General features: G+C 44.3%; 1 protein-coding gene across 4 annotated transcripts in view; it reads left to right on the top strand.

The window, feature by feature from the left end:
- Positions 1 to 14,944, top strand: part of LOC117505101 (plasma membrane calcium-transporting ATPase 1-like) — a 171,157-nt gene that overhangs the window by 59,579 nt on the left and 96,634 nt on the right. For all 4 annotated transcript variants that reach the window (XM_034164654.1, XM_034164639.1, XM_034164633.1 and 1 more), the window contains exon 2: positions 25 to 400. In XM_034164654.1, the coding sequence (XP_034020545.1) occupies positions 205 to 400 (196 nt within the window). In that variant the 5' untranslated portion in view covers positions 25 to 204. The remainder of the gene's footprint in view (positions 1 to 24; positions 401 to 14,944) is intronic.

The raw sequence follows: 14,944 nt of genomic DNA on the forward strand, positions 1-14,944 counted from the left end.
TTGCTTCTTTGTTTCCTCCTGCAGGACACGAGGCAGATGTTTGCATCCCCGTTTCCCGTGGTAACCAACTGCACCATGCTTCTTCACATCAGGACTTAAAGTCCAGCACCCGACCCTCCGAACCCACAGCCCCTTTAAAACACACTCATTCCACAACGACCTTTAAACTCAGAAGAGGAACCACAGTGCAGGTGGACGTTTAACATGGCGAACGAGGTGGTGGCCCACCCTCCGGGGAATTCGGTTGCTGAAGGCAACCAGGAGGGGGATTTTGGTGTGGCCATGATGGATCTGAGAAACCTGATGGAGCTGAGGAGCAGTGAGGCAGTTGCCAAGATCCGGGACACTTATGGAGATGTACAGGGAATATGCCGCAATCTCAGAACCTCACCGATAGAAGGTGAGAAAAACGACACTGCCCCTGAGCCAGAGCCTGCGACTTTCACGGTACAAGTCTTTGTGGTGATGCTGGCCCTGCTTTTATTATGAAACACATTTAGCATCCAGTTACCTGAGATCCTGTTGACCCTGTGAGTTGTGGGTGGCTTTGCTCTGCCCACTGGGAGGAGTTTTGCCCCAAGGTTCCGCCCTTCAGCGTCCACAATTTAAGTTGACCTCAAGGTCAGGGGACATGTGACTGGGGTGCAGGAGTTCATATGTGCAGTTCAAAGACTGTTGGATTTTTAAGTGTGTGCCCCCCCCCCGTGCCGTTGGTCCATTGTTGGATTGGTATTAGTTCCGGTCAGTTCCTCTAATGGCTCCATAGATCATTGCTGTGTTCCATTTAATCAGAGGCTGAACAACACAAATGACTCTGATTAATGAAGAAACACACAAAACAAAATCAGCCAAAGAAACACACACACACGTGTGTGTTGGTTGAACTTGTCGATTCAGTCAGTAAAGGTTTCTGCTTGCTTGTGTCCAGAATGTGTCCTTCCTCAGGATAAGTTTTAATGTGCAGCCAGCTGGAACTGTCACTGCTCCACTTGAACCGTTTCACTGGTCTCACTGCTGCTATCAGCGTTCTCAGTTGGCTGCACTGTAACACAATTTGGTTGCAGTTTTTTGGCAGTTTGATCCGGGATTATCTCGGATGTGATGTCTTGGTGACTTGTTTTTAAAGTGATATCTGTGATGCTGTCGCAGTGACATCACCGTGTGAGTGGAGGATAAAGCAGCTGCGCGTGCACATCGTAAACACAGCCTCCTGTGCAGCGTCAGTGACGTACACAAATAAATCTGCTGTCCCTGTTGACAAATAGATCAACGCTCTGATCAAATCCAGAATCATGTCAGTGAAGCTTTTTGAATTCATCAAACAGGTGTGTAAGGTGGAGCTCGGAGATGGTGTGAAAGCAAACTGGACCAAAATGAGGCAATGGGCGGCGGTTTAAGTTGTGGGATCGTCAGTAAAGGTGGCGGTTACCGAGTCTGTCTGGAACCGTCAAAACCAGACCTGGCAAAGACAGATTCTGAGGTTTCACGTGTCGCTGTGGCACAGCAATGGTGTTGGATGGCGTGAGCTGGCGCCGTGGAGTCTTTGGCACTGGGTTCTGTAGCAGATTGTGTCTTCGGCGGGAGGTGGGTTCTGGGCGTGTTCCAGTCTGTTCCTACTGTTGCCAAGCGTGAACAGTTTCACTTCCAGTTTGAACAGCTGCAAAGGAACACAGCTCCCCCCCCCCCCCCCCCCCCCCAAAATACATCAATGGGAGCAAAACCAAAAGTGTTGTGTTTATATTTTTGTTGAGTGTATATATGTGTGTGTGTATATATGTGTATGTATATATGTGTATATATGTATATATATATATATGTGCATATATGTACGTGGTGTGTCCATAAAGTAACGGTCCTTTTTATTTTTTTAAAAACTATATGGATTTGATTCATATGTTTTTACGTCAGACATGCTTGAACCCTCGTGCGCATGCGTGAGTTTTTCCACGCCTGTCGGTGACGTCATTCGCCTGTGAGCACTCCTTGTGGAAGGAGTGGTCCCGCCCCCTCGTCGGATTTTCATTGTCTGGAAATGGCGGAATGAAAAGGACTTTTTTTCCATCAGAATTTTTTCAGAAGCTGTTAGAGACTGGCACCTGGAAACCATTCAAAAAAGTTATCTGGCTTTTGGTGAAAATTTTACAGGCTTCACAGAGAATAAGGACTTTAACTACAGCTTTAAGGACCCCTTTAAGGACGGTCGGTGCTCCGAGCTGCGACGTCGCGGCACAAACCACTGGATCATTTCTAAACGGATGGCTCTGTGGATACGAGACCGTCGTGTGCTCTTTCTCTGGTTATCAGAAGAGCTGAACATCAGCCATTTTCCGGCAGATTTCACTTTTAACAAGAGATTTTGTCATGGAAATCCGCGCGGAGGCTTCGTGCGTCACGACTGATTCGCTGATGAAGTGAGACAAAGGAACACCTCCGTTTCGGAGTGTTAGAGGACAAGTTTGGACATGCCTATGTCGGCTTTCAGTGCTTACCAGTCGAGTGAGTATAAGAGAAGTTGTGGAGAGCTGGTCTTGTCCTCTGGCACTCCGAAACGGAGGTGTTCCTTTGTCTCGCTTCATCAGCGAATCGGTCGTGACGCGCGATGCCTCCGCGCGGCTTTCCATGACAAAATCTCTTGTTAAAAGTGAAATCTGCCAGAAAATGGCTGATGTCCAGCTCTTGTGATAACCAGAGAAATTGCACACGACGGTCCCGGCTCCACACAGCCATCCGTTTAGAAATGATGTGGTGGTTTCTGCCTCTCGATGGCGGCTCGGAGCGCGGCGCGCCGTGCGCCATTGTGGGCCGTCCTTAAAGCTGTAGTAACACTCATTCTCTGTGAAGCCCGTAAAATTTTCACCGAAAGCCAGATAAATTTTTCGAATGGTTTCCAGCTGCCTGTCTCTAAAAGTTTCTGAAAAAATTCTGATGGAAAAAAGCCCAAATCATTCCGCCATTTCCTCGCAATGAAACAATGACGAGGGGTGGAGCAGTGCTCACTCAAAGCCTGCCCACAGGCGAATGACGCAACTGACAGGCATGAAAAAACTCACGCATGCGCACAAAGGTTCAAGCTTGTCTGACGTAAAAACATATGAATCAAATCCATATAGTTTTTGAAAAAAATAAAAAGGTCCGTTACTTTTCTAACAGACCTCGTATATTGATGTGTGTGTGTGTGTGTGTGTGTGTGTGTGTGTGTGTGTGTGTGTGTGTGTGTGTGTGTATTTCTTCATAATTGATGTAAATAAAGTCGAAGACATATTCAGTGACTTGGAAATGTTCATGTATCCATCCTCTGACTTATCTGAAGAAAACTGGCATTAAAACTGATTATTTACAGGTATTATGCCAAAGGGGCCCACTATCAGGGGTGGTGGCCAAGTGTTTAGTGCAATTGGTTTCAGTGCAGAAGGTTCCTGGTTCAAACCCCACCCCTGCCTCATTTAACTATGTAATGTGGAGTTGTGTCAGTTAGGGCACCTCGTGTAAAACCTGTGCCAAATTATGGTCCCTGTCCCACTGGCGGTTAAGAGGATTTGCGCATGTAATGAGGAGACAAAAGCTGAGCGTCCGCAACAAAGGTGGGCGGAAATGACAAATGTCCCGGGGTGGATCACGTAGACATCATGAGTGCACAGCGAATACATGAGGAAGAAAAGCAGATATAACAGGGAACAGAAGCGAAGGCGACCGCGGAGGCTCCCCCATGAGGGGCACAGCTGGTAAATGTAGTGGAACGTATCGCGGCCATTGCGGAAACACAACAGCCAAACATGGATGTATAAAACGCATGGATAGAGGAGAGGGATCGGACGCAGAGCGACGAACATGGCACCACAACGGCTGCAATGGGGACGCAGTGCACATGCGTGGTGGGAACTGCGGTGGTGGCTCGCATGCGCCGCATTCGCATCGCGGACACAAAGGAAGCACAAACGTGCCTGCCGGGATCAGTATCCACAGCTGGGCTGGTGCTGGCCGGCATTTATGTGTTTTGTAATGCATCCGCTTATGATCGCATATCGGATGCACAGCGGCTGTGATGCACTCGCTTCATCCGTGCCCACTCTGTCTACATGCGCGACATACCATTTGTGACCCTGATGTGGCCGTGCTGGGCACGCGTTATATCTGTTTTGCACGCTGTCCTGGTCCACTGCCAAGCCGCGCCAACCCGTCGGTTGTGAATATCAGCGGATGACAGCGGATATGCGGCGCGTTGGTTGTGTATGTCCTGCGTATGTCTTCAGTATGTGTTCAGGAAGTGATGATTTTTGAGCCGCTCAAACATCCTGGCTGCGGACATGCGTGCCTCTGTGGATGTTCACGGACGTGTTCGGATGTTGGCCGACTCATACAGGAATGTTACACGGATATTGCGGTTGTTTGGCGGATGTGGGCCACTTTTGTGCGCATTCCATGCGCAAATCCTCCTAATCGCCAGTGGGACAGGGCCCTAACACTCAGATCCACTTTGGATTTGCTGTGGTGACCCCGAGTGAAAACAAGGGAGCAGCCGAAGGGACTTACTTTTATACCAAAGTGTTCCATTACTTATACAACCCATCATCTTGGCTTTTATACCTTTAATTAATTTGTATCAAGTCAATCAATCAATCAACCCTTTTCTTATATAGCGCCAAATCACAACAAACAGTTGCCCCAAGGCGCTCCATATTGTAAGGCAAGGCCATACAATAATTATGAAAAACCCCAACGGTCAAAACGACCCCCTATGAGCAAGCACTTGGCCACAGTGGGAAGGAAAAACTCCCTTTTAACAGGAAGAAACCTCCAGCAGAACCAGGCTCAGGGAGGGGCAGTCTTCTGCTGAGACTGGTTGGGGCTGAGGGAAAGAACCAGGAAAAAGACATGCCAAGAAGGGGGACAGAGATCGATCACTAATGATTAAATGCAGAGTGATGCATACGGAGCAAAAAGAGAAAGAAACAGTGCATTATGGGAACCCCCCCAGCAGTCTACGTCTAAAGCAACATAACCAAGGGATGGTCCAGGGTCACCCGATCCAGCCCTAACTATAAGCCTTCGCGAAAAGGAAAGTTTTAAGCCTAATCTTAAAAGTAGAGAGGGTATCTGTCTCCCTGATCTGAATTGGGAGCTGGTTCCACAGGAGAGGAGCCTGAAAGCTGAAGGCTCTGCCTCCCATTCTACTCTTACAAACCCTAGGAACTACAAGTAAGCCCGCAGTCTGAGAGCGAAGCGCTCTAATGGGGTAATATGGTACTACGAGGTCCCTAAGATAAGATGGGACCTGATTATTCAAAACCTTATAAGTAAGAAGAAGAATTTTAAATTCTATTCTAGAATTAACAGGAAGCCAATGAAGAGAGGCCAACACGGGTGAGATATGCTCTCTCCTGCTAGTCCCCGTCAGTACTCTAGCTGCAGCATTCTGAACCAACTGAAGGCTTTTTAGGGAACTTTTAGGACAACCTGATAATAATGAATTACAATAGTCCAGCCTAGAGGAAATAAATGCATGAATTAGTTTTTCAGCATCACTCTGAGACAAGACCTTTCTGATTTTAGAGATATTGCGTAAATGCAAAAAGGCAGTCCTACATATTTGTTTAATATGCGCTTTGAATGACATATCCTGATCAAAAATAACTCCAAGATTTCTCACAGTATTACTAGAGATCAGGGAAATGCCATCCAGAGTAACGATCTGGTTAGACACCATGCTTCTAAGATTTGTGGGGCCAAGTACAATAACTTCAGTTTTATCTGAGTTTAAAAGCAGGAAATTAGAGGTCATCCATGTCTTTATGTCTGTAAGACAATCCTGCAGTTTAGCTAATTGGTGTGTATCCTCTGGCTTCATGGATAGATAAAGCTGGGTATCATCTGCGTAACAATGAAAATTTAAGCAATACCGTCTAATAATACTGCCTAAGGGAAGCATGTATAAAGTGAATAAAATTGGTCCTAGCACAGAACCTTGTGGAACTCCACAATTAACTTTAGTCTGTGAAGAAGATTCCCCATTTACATGAACAAACTGTAATCTATTAGACAAATATGATTCAAACCACCGCAGCGCAGTGCCTTTAATACCTATGACATGCTCTAATCTCTGTAATAAAATTTTATGGTCAACAGTATCAAAAGCAGCACTGAGGTCCAACAGAACAAGCACAGAGATAAGTCCACTGTCCGAAGCCATAAGAAGATCATTTGTAACCTTCACTAATGCTGTTTCTGTACTATGATGAATTCTAAAACCTGACTGAAACTCTTCAAATAGACCATTCCTCTGCAGGTGATCAGTTAGCTGTTTTACAACTACCCTCTCAAGAATCTTTGAGAGAAAAGGAAGGTTGGAGATTGGCCTATAATTAGCTAAGATAGCTGGGTCAAGTGATGGCTTTTTAAGTAATGGTTTAATTACTGCCACCTTAAAGGCCTGTGGTACATAACCAACTAACAAAGATAGATTGATCATATTTAAGATTGAAGCATTAAATAATGGTAGGACTTCCTTGAGCAGCCTGGCAGGAATGGGGTCTAATAAGCATGTTGATGGTTTGGATGAAGTAACTAATGAAAATAACTCAGACAGAACAATCGGAGAGAAAGAGTCTAACCAAATACCGGCATCACTGAAAGCAGCCAAAGATAACGATACATCTTTGGGATGGTTATGAGTAATTTTTTCTCTAATAGTCAAAATTTTGTTAGCAAAGAAAGTCATGAAGTCATTACTAGTTAAAGTTAATGGAATACTCAGCTCAATAGAGCTCTGACTCTTTGTCAGCCTGGCTACAGTGCTGAAAAGAAACCTGGGGTTGTTCTTATTTTCTTCAATTAGTGATGAGTAGAAAGATGTCCTAGCTTTACGGAGGGCTTTTTTATAGAGCAACAAACTCTTTTTCCAGGCTAAGTGAAGATCTTCTAAATTAGTGAGACGCCATTTCCTCTCCAACTTACGGGTTATCTGCTTTAAGCTACGAGTTTGTGAGTTATACCATGGAGTCAGACACTTCTGATTTAAAGCTCTCTTTTTCAGAGGAGCTACAGCATCCAAAGTTGTCTTCAATGAGGATGTAAAACTATTGACGAGATACTCTAACTCCCTTACAGAGTTTAGGTAGCTACTCTGCTCTGTGTTGGTATATGACATTAGAGAACATAAAGAAGGAATCATATCCTTAAACCTAGTTACAGCGCTTTCTGAAAGACTTCTAGTGTAATGAAACTTATTCCCCACTACAGGGTAGTCCATCAGGGTAAATGTAAATGTTATTAAAAAATGATCAGACAGAAGGGAGTTTTCAGGGAATACTGTTAAGTCTTCTATTTCCATACCATAAGTCAGAACAAGATCTAAAATATGATTAAAGTGGTGGGTGGACTCATTTACTTTTTGAGCAAAGCCGATAGAGTCTAATAATAGATTAAATGCAGTGTTGAGGCTGTCATTCTCAGCATCTGTGTGGATGTTAAAATCGCCCACTATAATTATCTTATCTGAGCTAAGCACTAAGTCAGACAAAAGGTCTGAAAATTCACAGAGAAACTCACAGTAACGACCAGGTGGACGATAGATAATAACAAATAAAACTGGTTTTTGGGACTTCCAATTTGGATGGACAAGACTAAGAGACAAGCTTTCAAATGAATTAAAGCTTTGTCTAGGTTTTTGATTAATTAATAAGCTGGAATGGAAGATTGCTGCTAATCCTCCACCCCGGCCCGTGCTACGAGCATTCTGACAGTGTGACTCGGGGGTGTTGACTCATTTAAACTAACATATTCATCCTGCTGTAACCAAGTTTCTGTTAGGCAGAATAAATCAATACGTTGATCAATTATTATATCATTTACCAACAGGGACTTAGAAGAGAGAGACCTAATGTTTAATAGACCACATTTAACTGTTTTAGTCTGTGGTGCAATTGAAGGTGCTATATTATTTTTCTTTTTGAATTTTTATGCTTAAATAGATTTTTGCTGGTTATTGGTGGTCTGGGAGCAGGCACCGTCTCTACGGGGATGGGGTAATGAGGGGATGGCAGGGGGAGAGAAGCTGCAGAGAGGTGTATAAGACCACAGCTCTGCCTCCTGGTCCCAACGCTAGACAGTCACAGTTTGGAGGATCCAAAAAAATTGGCCAGATTTCTAGAAATGAGAGCTGCTCCCTCTAAAGTGGGATGGATGCCGTCTCTCCTAACAAGACCAGGTTTTCCCCAGAAGCTTTGCCAATTATCAATGAAGCCCACCTCATTTTTTGGACACCACTCAGACAACCAGCAATTCAAGGAGAACATGCGGCTAAACATGTCACTCCCGGTCTGATTGGGGAGGGGCCCAGAGAAAACAACAGAGTCCGACATTGTTTTTGCAAAGTTACACACCGATTTAATGTTAATTTTAGTGACCTCCGATTGGCGTAACCGAGTGTCATTACTGCCGACGTGAATTACAATCTTACCAAATTTACGCTTAGCCTTAGCCAGCAATTTCAAATGTCCTTCGATGTCGCCTGCTCTGGCCCCCGGAATTGACAATGGTTGCTGGTGTCGCTAACTTCACATTTCTCAAAACAGAGTCGCCAATAACCAGAGTTTGATCCTCGGCGAGTGTATCGTCGAGTGGGGAAAAACGGTTAGAGATGTGAACGGGTTGACGGTGTACACGGGGCTTCTGTTTAGGGCTACGCTTCCTCCTCACAGTCACCCAGTCAGCCTGCTTTCCCGACTGCACGGGATCTGCCAGGGGGGAAGTCGTAGAGTTTAAGGAAGATAATTTTAGAAATTTATATATTCAGAAGCCCAATTTACTTTTTGTATTTGAAATGGCATAAATAAATTAAAATGTGGTCATCTAAAATTTTGGAAACATTATTCATAAATCACTTTGACTATTTTATCGAGAAACATTAGTTGCTGAATGAAAGTCATCATGGATTTAGAAACAACAGATTGACGTCCTTGGTGCTGATTGGTCTGGCAGAAAAAATAGCAGACAGTATTGATAAAAAATATATGCACTTGGAATATTTGTTGATCTGAAGAAAGCATTTGACACAGTCAATCGTGATGTATTGATAAGGAAAATGGAAAAGTATGGCTTTTGAGGTATTGTTCTGAACTGGTTAAAAAGCTATTTATTTATCAGGCAACTTTCTTCTTCTTCGTCTTTCGGCTGTTCCCATTAGGGGTCGCCACAGCAGATCAATCGTTTCCATCTCACCCTGTCCTCTGTATCTTCCTCTGTCACACCAACCACCTGCATGTCCTCCCTCAGCACATCCATAAACCTCCTCTTTGTCCTCCCTCTTCTCCTCCTGCCTGGTGGCTCTATCCTCAGCATCCTTCTCCCTATATACCCTGGGTCCCTCCTCTGCACATGTCCAAACCATCTCAATCTCGCCTCTCTGACTTTGTCTTCAAACTGGCCCACCTGAGCTGCCCCTCTGATATGTTCATTCCTAATCTTGTCCATTCTCGTCACTCTCAACATCTTCAGCTCTGCCACCTCCAGCTCTGCCTCCTGTCTTTTTGTTAGTGCCACTGTCTCTAAGCCGTACAACATAGCTGGTCTCACTACTGTCTTGTAAACTTTCCCCTTCCTTCTTGCTGATATTCTTTGGTCACAAATCACTACTGCCGCCTTTCTCCATCCACTCCACCCTGCCTGCACTCTCTTTTTCACCTCTCTACCACAATCTCCATTACTTTGGACAGTTGACCCCAAGTATTTAAACGCATCTACTTTCACCACTTCTACTCCTTGTAACTGCACTATTCCACTGGGCTCCCTCCCATTCACACACATGTACTCAGTCTTGCTTCTACTGACTTTCATTCCCCTTCTCTCCAAAGCATATCTCCACTTCTCCAGACTAGACTCAACTTGCTCTCTACTCTCACTACAGATTACAATGTCATCTGCAAACATCATAGTCCATGGGGACTCCTGTTTGATCTCATCCGTCAACCTGTCCATCACCACTGCAAACAAGAAAGGACTCAGAGCTGATCCTTGGTGTAATCCCACCTCCACCTTGAATGAGTCTGTCATTCGTGCTGCGCATCTCACCGCTGTCACACTATTCTTGTACATGTCCTGCACTACCCTAACATACTTCTCTGCCACTCCAGACTTCCTCATACAATACCACAACTCTTCTCTTGGCACCCTATCATAAGCTTTTTCTAAGTCCACAAACACACAATGTATCTCTTTCTGTCCTTCTCTGTACTTTTCCAACAGTATTCTCAGAGCAAACATTGCATCTGTAGTGCTCTTTCTCGGCATGAAACCATATTGCTGCTCACAGATCTTCACCTGTTTTCTAAGCCTAGCTTCTACTACTCTTTCCCATAATTTCATGCTGTGGCTGATCAGCTTTATGCCTCTGTAGTTACTGCAGCTCTGCACATCACCCTTGTTCTTGAAAATAGGAACCAGCACACTTCATCTCCACTCCTCAGTCATCCTCTCACTTTCCAAGATTTTATTAAACAATCTGGTTAGAAACTCTACTGCCATCTCTCCTTGCCATTTCCATGCCTCCACTGGAATGTCATCTGGACATCGCAATATGCCTTTTCCTTTGCTTTTGCCACTTCTCTTTTCGCCTTATGCTGCATCTCCTTGTACTCCTGTCTACTTTCTTCATCTCTCCAACTATCCCAAAACTTTTTCACCAACCTCTTTCTCCTTATGCTTTCCTGGACCTGTTCGTTCCACCACCAAGTGTCCTTGTCTTCCTTCCACTGTCCAGATGTCATACCCAGTACTGTCCTAGCTGTCTCCCTCACCACATTGTCCAAAATTGCTTCCCCTCCAACCAGTGCTTCTCTCACCTCCTCGCCAAATTTCATACAACAGTCTTCCTCCTTCATCTTCCACCATCTGATCCTTTGTTGAGCTCTCACCCTCTTCTTCTTCTTTACCTCTAAAGTCATCCTACAAACAACCATCCTATGTTGTCTAACTACACTCTCTCCTGCCACCTTGCAGTCTCCAATTTCTTTTAGCTTGCATCTCCTATAAAGAATGTAGTCCACCTGTGTGCACCTTCCTCCACTCTTATGCTGCGTTCACACCGGGCGTGACGTGAGCGACAGCAGCAACAGGTTGCCATGTAATCCCTATGGAACGACGCGTTTTGGCGATGCGATGGATGCGAGTGAAGCGATTTTGAGCGATTGGCGCGTTTATGGCATGGTATTGCGTCGCATTACGTCGCGTTGCCCTCCTCCCCAAGTTGAAAAATCTGAACTTTTTTGTCTCGTCGTGCCGCGATGACCAATCAGGGACTGAATATGTAGTGACATAGAGATGTCTGGAGTTTGACTGAAGATGTGAACATGTCCTGTATCTGGTAGCAGCCTGTGAGCAAGACTTATGCCTCTTTTGTCCTTTATTTCACAATTTTGACAGAGTTTTTGGAGCGAGCAGCAGCACCACAGCAGCGGGAGCGGAGGTTTGTTCTTTTTATTTTACGTGCGCGCGCGAGCAAATCGTCCATCGAGATTATTTTACTTATTAATTACACAGATGTATAATAAAGCAAATGGTGACTGGTTTCTAAACACAATTATGACAGAGTTTTTGGAGCGAGCAGCAGCACCACAGCAGCGGGATCGGAGGTTTTTTATTTTTATTTTACGTGCGCGCGCGAGCAAATCGTCCATGGAGATTATTATACCTATTAATTACACAGATGTATAATAAAGCAAATGGTGACTGGTTTCTAAACACAATTATAACAGAGTTTTTGGAGCAAGCAGCAGCCCTACAGCAGAGTTTCTGTTTTTTTTTTTTTAATTGTTTACATGTGCATGCGTGAACGGGACAGGAGGTCCTCAAACTGGGTCCCGCAGAGGTGGAAGGACCGCTGAAAGCGGCTGTCATTCAGACACGGCTCCTGCAGCAAATAATGATACTCCCTGAATTGGGAGCTTTCCACAACAACTTGCTCCATGTGATCAAGGTCTGTCATGTTAACTTGACTGACAACCGGAGCCGGCGAGCGGAATGGAAGCTCCTCCTATTTGATGACGCACTGGGGCGAATTTTCGCAGCAAAAGCAGAGCGACACACCGGGCGAAGGAGGCGCGTCCGTCGCCACATGACCCCCGCGAATTTGTAGCGTCTGAACGTGCCTGGAGTGAACGCGGCATTATATGTTACCCTGTGCTCCTCCGTTTTCAGTAGGTATTCACCACAGCCATTTCCATCCTTTTTGCAAAATCAACTACCATCTGTCCTTCCCCATTCCTATCCTTGATACCATATCTACCCATTACTTCCTCATCACCTCTGTTCCGTTCACCAACACGCCCATTGAAGTCCACTTCTATCACCACTCTTTCATGCTTGGGCACACTCTCCACCACCTCATCTAACACACTCCAGAAATGTTCTTTCTCCATCTCACACCCTACCTGTGGGGCATATGCACTGATGATATTTATCATCACCCCTTCAATTTCCAACTTCACACTCATCACCCTGTCAGACACTCTTTTAACATACTCTTCCTTTAAAATGACCCCAACACCATTTTTCTTCCCGTCCTCACCATGGTACAACAACTTGTACCTACCTACCGCCGATGCTCCTGCTCTTACTTGCCTTCCACTTGGTCTCTTGCACACGCAATATGTCTACCTTTCTTCTCTCCATCATATCAGCCAGCTCTCTCCCTTTACCAGTCATACTACCAACATTCATAATCCCCACTCTCATTTCCACCCTTCTAGTTTTCTTCTTCTCTTGCTGTTTGTGGAAACGTTCTCCTCCTCTTCTTCGTCGTCTTCGCCCAGCAGTAGCCCAATTTCCACCGGCACCCTGTTGGGCAACAGCACCGGTGGCGGACATTGTTAACCCGGGCCATGACCAATCCGGTATGGAAATTCGATTCTTAGTCTGCATAGTTGGTTGGCTTGTTTTACGCCGGATGCCCTTCCTGACGCAACCCTCCTCATTTATCCAGGCTTGGGACCGGCACTCATAGTGTACTGGCTGCACACCCCATGTGGCTGAGTTATTTAACAGGCAACAATTTGTACAAATAAATCAGTATATTTCTAGACTGAAGAATTACATGTGGAGTACCTCAGGGATCAATTTTGGGTCCAAAAATGTTCATAATGTCTATCAATGACATTTGCAAAGTATCAAATGTGTTGCAGTTGGTGTTATTTGCAGATGACAAATATCTTCTGTTCAGGTGTGGAACTGCTTTTGCAGGTGATCAGAGGAAAAACATAAATTGAAAAAGTGGTTAAATATAAATTGTCTTTAAATGTGAACAAAACTAGTTTTATGTTGTTTGGGAGTCATAGGAATAATGTGGAAGTAAAAATAATCATTGATCATGTAAATATAGAATGACATTAAATTCCTCGGTGTGATGTTGGACAATGAAATCTGTTGGAAACCAAACATTCAGTATGTGCAGGTGACGTTGTCCCGGAGCGTTATTGTCCCGTGGAAAACAAGGCACTAACTAAATGTGAAAGCTTTGTATACTTTGTGAAACTCAAGTGAATGTTGATAAAAGGTGACAGCAGGTCATATCACTGCACTGCTGGCACTGCTGTTGCTTTTATTTACAAATCTAGGTTTTCTTTATTAGCTGTTGGGGGTCACAAATATAATTCCTTTGAGCATCTGACTCTCCGTTATGCCCATGACGCTAAGTACTGTCAGGGTCATAAAACTGGATCTCAGCTATGTTATTTTGTCTCTGTTTATAGGGCCCTGGCCCATATTCTGATTTTTTTAGATGAATTTGGTGAGTTCATCTCTAGTTTGTCAACTAGTGCAGATAGCATCTTGATTACTGGTGACTTTAACATTCATTATAAATAAGCCCTCTGATCCCTTAGCAAATCATTTATGCAAATTGTGGATGCTTTAGGATTCCAGCAATGCATTCAGGACCCAACACATATCAGTGGAAATACCCTGAATTTGGTTCTTGCACGTGGGTTTGCTGTCACGAATATTGACATCTTGCCTCTTGCATCTATAGTCTCTGACCATTCACTTATCAGGGTTACAGTTACGCTGCTGCGTTTAGTGGAACAGCAACCTTGTCTACTACTGTGGCATCGTATTAAACCCTCAACTATGACTGAACTCGTGGCTTGACTGCCTGGTATTTTAACTTCAAGTTTGGAGAATGCTAAATCAGTAGACAGCGTTCTGGATAGTTTAAATTCAGCACTTAAAACTACATTTGATAGGATTTTTTTTTTTAAATTAAAACTTTATTTACTGCTTTATTTACTCCTAAGACTGTGCCTCCTGTTTTAAGGCCACGCCCTCCCAAAGCACAGTCACCTTGGTTTAGTGGTTACTTGTGTGACCTTAGGCAGAAGGCTAGAAGTTTGGAACAGAAATGGCGTAGTTCCAAGTTAGAGGTGTTCCGCCTTGTGTGGCGGGATGCAATTTTAGACTATAAACATGCACTACTGGCCAAAAAAGGGACTTATTATTCTCATTTGATCAACAAAAACAAACATAACTCAAAGTTCTTGTTTGACACGGTCGCATTTCTCATTCACGATCAGCTGTTAGTCGTTCTCCCTTTCAGCACAGGACGTCTTGGATTATTTTGAGAAGAAAATAGAAGATATTAGGCTGAGCATATCTCAGCACGCTTCAGCCCAGTCATTAAAACCTGCTATGGAGGTGGATGCTACCGCTGAGGTATTACCTAGATTTACAGAATTTAATAGTATTTCATTAGGCATGCTGATGAAACTTGTGGTGTCTACAAAAAGCACAACCTGTTTATTTGATCCCATACCAACCAAACTGTTTAAGGACCTGTGGCCCACTCTTGGGCCGACTGTGCTGGAAATTATTAATCTGTCATTAACCTCTGGATCTGTTCCTAAATGTTTTAAATCTGCAGTGGTAAAAACCATTACTTAAGAAATCAAATCTTGACCCT

The sequence above is a fragment of the Thalassophryne amazonica genome, chromosome 3 (genome assembly GCF_902500255.1).
Source record: "Thalassophryne amazonica chromosome 3, fThaAma1.1, whole genome shotgun sequence".
In the NCBI taxonomy this organism is placed as follows: Eukaryota; Metazoa; Chordata; class Actinopteri; order Batrachoidiformes; family Batrachoididae; genus Thalassophryne; species Thalassophryne amazonica.